This window comes from Cebidichthys violaceus, unplaced genomic scaffold (assembly GCF_023349555.1).
Source record: "Cebidichthys violaceus isolate CVI_PGR_0920_01 unplaced genomic scaffold, fCebVio1.0.p SCAF_34, whole genome shotgun sequence".
Lineage (NCBI taxonomy): Eukaryota > Metazoa > Chordata > Actinopteri > Perciformes > Stichaeidae > Cebidichthys > Cebidichthys violaceus.
This window is the reverse complement of record NW_027176528.1, coordinates 196,814-202,813: the sequence shown is the minus strand read 5'-3', so window position 1 is coordinate 202,813 and position 6,000 is coordinate 196,814. Positions and strand designations below refer to the sequence as shown.

General features: G+C 36.6%; 1 protein-coding gene across 2 annotated transcripts in view; it reads right to left on the bottom strand.

The window, feature by feature from the left end:
• Positions 1 to 404: 404 nt before the first annotated feature.
• LOC137883632 (collagen alpha-3(VI) chain-like) overlaps positions 405 to 6,000 on the bottom strand; it is a 161,451-nt gene continuing 155,855 nt past the window's right edge. The window contains exons 41-44 of one of the 2 annotated variants that reach the window (XM_068725189.1): positions 5,784 to 5,969; positions 5,188 to 5,247; positions 3,681 to 3,878; positions 405 to 1,218 (exon numbers count right to left, since the gene is read on the bottom strand). In XM_068725189.1, the coding sequence (XP_068581290.1) occupies positions 1,178 to 1,218; positions 3,681 to 3,878; positions 5,188 to 5,247; positions 5,784 to 5,969 (485 nt within the window). In that variant the 3' untranslated portion in view covers positions 405 to 1,177. The remainder of the gene's footprint in view (positions 1,219 to 3,680; positions 3,879 to 5,187; positions 5,248 to 5,783; positions 5,970 to 6,000) is intronic. The other variant, XM_068725190.1, reaches the window with a different exon arrangement.

Genomic DNA, 6,000 nt, shown 5'->3' with positions numbered 1-6,000 from the left:
AGGCATCAGTATTAAACTTAGATTGTTTCATAAAGGCTTACATATTAATTAGGAGATTCATCTACAAAAATAAGTTTGGTAACAAATTCAACTTTCAATATTTAACTAATTTAACAGACACTTGCATATATGTGAGCATTAATGTCAGCTGCTCCTCTTTTCAAGATTATCTTGATCTAATCTTAAATCAACTGGAGAACTTGATTTAAGACACACACACACACACACACACACACACACACACACACACACACACACACACACACACACACACACACACACACACACACACACACACATACACACACCTTTTAAAGGATGTCAAATATTGTTTGTACTCTGTAACTGTTTCTTGTGTTTAGGTCTTCATTCAAAACAAGAAAGAAAAGAATGAGTTGCTCATGTATATTAGAAAGTCTAAATTGTGTTTATTTACCCCTACACCCAGATGAAACACACATTTCAGTAAAACCAAATGAAATAAAAAAATGTAAAAGCCTGACAAGTACATTCCATTTCTCAACAGCTGGAACGTTGAATGTTTGAGTCAGTGGATCCAGAAGTGCACTTAACATTACATTAATGTTTGGTCATTGTCATTCTAAAACCATAAACCACCATACAAGACTTGTGTAAACATTGCTGTGGATTCTGTGACTGTAAAATAGTGAAGTAATGATTCCACAGGGATCAAGTGTGTTTTTAAAACAATATAAATCAATAAAGTCAATGTTGCTATGTGAATGTTGAATGTAAAATACACAATATAAAAGAAAGATGACTGCATTGAATAATGCCAGTCCTGCTTGTACTGATGTATTTGCTTATCTCTATCCAAGATATTCATATATGTTTCTTACTTAATTATAAAACTGCCGTTGTTCCAGAAAGTGTGACGTTACAAAATTGTATGCACTTAACAACTGCATTGGTAAAACAAACATACTATGTAGCACCAGAAGGTTAAAACTAATCATGCAGCAAATCGTGTTGCCTTCCTTCTTGTTGTAAAAAAGGACTACTTCAAGAATTTCGGGGATAAAGTCCATTTTTTTTGTGGAATCCAGTGCAGCCACCATTGCTTTGGTATTACATCCTTACAGTATGGCCATTTTGGATGATTCTCCTCAGAATCCCCTAAACAGAGGGGCTAGCCAGCCGCCGGCCATGTTTTGTCCTATGTTCTTATTGCAGCGATGACTCCTTGGCTGAGGGGTGCTGGTGATGAATGGAAAAGAAAAACACGGTTAGAGATTTAACAAAGAGACTTCTTTACACGTTAACATTATATCTCTAACACATTTTCACTTTTGAATGAATCAAACTATCTTTTTGACGGATAGTGTACACACTAAATTATAATTGATAATTGAAGTGACATACAATCTGCAGATATTTTCAGGAAGCACACTGTATTCACAGAATAAAGAAATAATTGAACACCTTACGTCGCAATTATGACTTTTGGTTTCTGCTTAATATCTGGTGAGGGGTGAATCTTGATATTTGTGTTCAAACTAAAATTGCACATAATAATAATAATAATAATAATAATAATAATAATAATAATAATAATAATAACGTTAGCCTAGAAGAACTACCTGTGACTTTGATGTTCTGTAACGTTATCAATAAATAACTGCTAAGGCACTGCTAAAGTAGCTGTCTAATGTTAGCGTAGCATAGCTGTCCTGTTAGCTTGAGTTAGAAGCTGATTCGATTTGCTTTAATAAATCCTTTTATACCCGAGGCCTATTTGCAGGCCTCAGCTAGAATAAAGATAAGAAATACCTAATTAAGTTTATAATTAAATAAAAATAAAATAAAAATAAAAATAAAAAAATATATATATATTTTTGAGATGAGAAAAATGATGGAACTATCAGAATACATGTTACAGGTTCACATAAGATAAGGATGGAACACAGCACAACTTGGAAAACTCAAAAGCTCGCCCTGGAAAAACAGCACTTTTAGGATATTGTTTTTTGGAAAGTATGGAAATCCAAGACTTTAAATATGCTGAGCTCTTAGAACAACTGATATAGGCTCTATATACACAGCTATACATAGATACAGTGAAACATTTATAAAATATAGAGCATATAAAATTAGAAAACTGATCAAATATTCCAATATTTGAATAAAAAAGTATTTTTTAAATTCAAAAACACTCTATATCACTTATATGTATCACTCCTGATGTTCAATGAATCAAAAGACAGAAGATTGGACCTTTTTTGAGTGTTTTAAGCTCTTTCTAAGCCCTTTTTAGTTGTTTAGTTTAAGGTCAAATACTGCTTCAGATTCAGCCATTCTCTCTGTTCAGGGCTGTATCTCAGCCCCCCCTTCTCCGATTTTCACCATTGAGACATCCTTCGAACCGTAGGAGCCAATAGAATTGCCTGGAATTGAAAGCTAGATGATTGACAGCACTATTAGCCAATAAAGCTCAAAAACGTCCAGCTCTGAAATCTGATTTGCTGAGCTTCCAACCCTCTCAAGAATCCGAGGAGTGTCGGAGAGACACGAATCGAACGGATTCACACGGAGCACCAGCAGCTGGACAAACATGAAGTGGAAGTACGGAGATATTCAATTTTTTCGCTGAGATTCGACCAAAAGTAAGTACAATATTCGATGAAAGCTGTGTGACTTTTTGTGTTCGAAGCTGAATATCTCTGCGATGGTTTACCGGGGAGAGAAATGGAAACTATGTCCGTAATCTCCGTCAGGCGGACGTGCTTTTTCATGCTGCATGTTCGTAGGTAGCACGTTGCTAACGGAGTGTAGCAGCTGTTTTCTCCGGTCTGTCCCAGTCATATCGAGTATGATTTATGATATTTTGTTATTTGTTTGCTTGGCTGATGGGAGATGTGTTTGTCTCATGTAGAAGTGACCTAGTTCATGTTGTTCCCAGGACGCTGAGGTTTCTGCAGAACTATAACATCACTATATTCGTTCTTCGTGGGTTCTCTGCCAGTTACTTTTAACACAAAACTCTCTAAGTTTTGATGTACTCTGCGTCCAAATGGGGGACCTACGGGTGTATAAGATAGCTTAAACAAAGATACTTGATTGACACATTTGATTTAAAAAACGATTGATAGTATATTTAGGCTGAAGACCAACGTTAACTAAATGTTCTTTGTTATTTAATAGAGCCTTGAGTTTGGCTTTGAATGTTTGCATGTAACCTTAATCTTAGCAGGAAGTCTTTTTGGTTATATTTTGACTGGTTTTACTGTTTTCTTTCGTCCACAAGGTGGCATCAGAATAAACATTATCACCATACCCTGGCCAAGTAAGGCCCACTAAAACTAATGGCATACAAGCCTATTTATAAATTACCTGTTATTTACTTATGTTTTGATCTACAATCTTAATCTGAAAAGTGACTAAAGCTGTCAAATGAATGTAATGAATGTAATGAATAATGTTTAGTAGCAGGAAACTAAAATAATCAAGTCAAGTAAAAGTACCTCAACTTTGAGTAACTGTATTCAGTTATTTCCCACCAGTGTGAACCCACAAACCGACTAATGGGAGACTCTGTGACACAACTTAATCTTCCAGATGGAATGTGTAGAACTATTTAACTCGGCAGAAACTGAGATACTACGTCTTTTGAGAATAACTGATCAGTGATACTGAGAGGTTACTATAATCCAAACATGTACCTGGTTTTCCGCAAGCCTTAACACACTGCTGATGCGTGTCAAAGCGGTTCTGGTTCCCAGCGCAGCCTCCATACCAGAAGCGCGTGCAGCTCTTGCTGGCGGCATCGAAGTGCCACTTGAGGACAAATTTGGCACAAGTACCTTCCTCTTTGGGAAGCTGGCAAATGTCCACGGCTGTAGATTCCGCTGTAGATTCCGCTGTGAGAGAAGTGACGAATAACAATCAATGAAAGTATGAGAACACATGCAACTGCTTTAACTAATTGTTCACTGATTTCGACTTTAAAGGAATACTTCACACGCAAAATCATCGTTTTTATAGAAATCGCTCACTGTGTGTTACTTTTTAATTCTTGAAGAAACCTGTTTCTAAGTATAATCTTAGTCTCATTTATGGTTGTATCCTCACTATTTCCCATACATACATCTATACACATGCATTTTCACCAAAACCATACTATTTTTAAAACACTTCCCCTGCGTAGGCGCGAGTCCGGATGAGTAAGGTTGTTTTTTTGCTGTTGTTAAAGCTGGACTATTTACTATTACTATTATTATATATTATTACTACTATTTATTTATTACTATTTCAATTCCTTAAGGATTTATTCTTTTCCCCATAAAGTTTTCTTTATGGACTTCAGGTAACACAGGCTGAGTAAGGTCAAATGATCATGTTATGAGTGAAGTATTCCTTTAAATATAATATGTGGTGCATTCAGCGGTAAATATATTACTACCATTACACGTAATAACTTGTAATGAAGAGATGATGGCAGCATTTTGCCAGTGACCTGTTTGTGTTGCGGAATGGAAATCAATATAATGTTTGTAAATGTTTCTCAAGATGGAACAAAAGCACTTCCAACAAAGCTGACTTTTGTTCTTCCATAATCACAGACAGTGTATTTGGTTTGGAATCAATTTTGTATTACTGTCATTATCTTGTGCCAATTAACTCCAACGCTTAAGCAGTACCAAGAACTTGAAACGGCTCTGAATGAGGACTGCTGCCAAAAAAAACCATTGAAGAAGGCTTTCCATTTATTTTCTCTGGCTCGCTCCTGTGACAAAAGCATAACCTTCTCAGTTTTTAAGGCTTGGCTTTGCACTTGATCCATCAATCATTTAGACCCTCTGATGGTCAGTGGAGGAGGTTTGGTGGGTTTCCAGTTGCATACAAAGGATTTATTGTTTAGTGAATTGAACATAGTTTGTGGAAATTGAATTCTGTAACAGTGATATAATATGCATAACTGACGACTTGATGTCCTGATATACTCAACATTAGGGGTGGTCTGAAAAGGTTTGATTCAGATCATGTTTTGGGTGTGTGGATTTGCTTGTTTAAACTAGACCTGGAAGGAAGCGCTTTTCCTTTCCCATTGGATTGGATTTGCATGGAATGCACGGTCTCCCACATCAAAGTCAGTTATGTCTTCAAAAGGAACAGTTATAGAATACTCTTGGCGGACAGAAACCTAGTCATGTTATTCAGTGATCTCACCAGGAGTCGGGAGGATCTCCACCTGTTCAACCTGCTGCACGATTGGCTGAGGCTCTGGCACTGGAAACATAAAAGCATAAATGTGGTTTAAGCTTTAAGAAAAGCTGTAAAACTATCAAGAGGACTGCAATGTGGATTTAAGTGACCAAAGATTACTCAGACGTAATCCTCATCTGTTACGAATTATGCACATCGGTAGTTTGCTTATCTTTTCCTACTTTAATTTCCCAGCAGACTTATACTTCTGTATTTTCTATCTCAAGTATTTTCCCAATACTTGATGTGATAAGTGAAGGTTTTTACAAAAGTAAGGAGTAAAATTCCATAATCTTTTATGAATTGCGTTTATCTAATTGATTGTTTACTAAGCCTTTCTCCCTTAATCATTTAACGTTGAAAATGTGCAGTCATTTTTCAAACAATGGGTTTTTGAATTTTACAGTTTATTCTTTCCTCCTTTGTTTTTCTTTTAGCGAACAGTCTTTGTAGGTTTTGAATCTGGACTTTAAATTTCATAATATGCTACGTTATATCACGCCATCACACCGGGTGGCGGCACATTCCCCTCAGAGGGCCTGGCACTGATGACCACTTACCTGACCTCGTGCAGTTTTTCAAGCAGAGGGCCTCAGTGTCGAACCTATTGTCATTGCCTCCACAACCTCCATACCAGAACTGGGTACAGATCTCGTTCTTTCTGTCAAAGAACCACTTAGCCTGATAGTCTTTGCACGGCATTCCAGGGTCATAGTCAAGTGAGCATGGGTCTGCAAATTCATTGACTAGAACATGCAAAAAGAAAAAGAACAACAA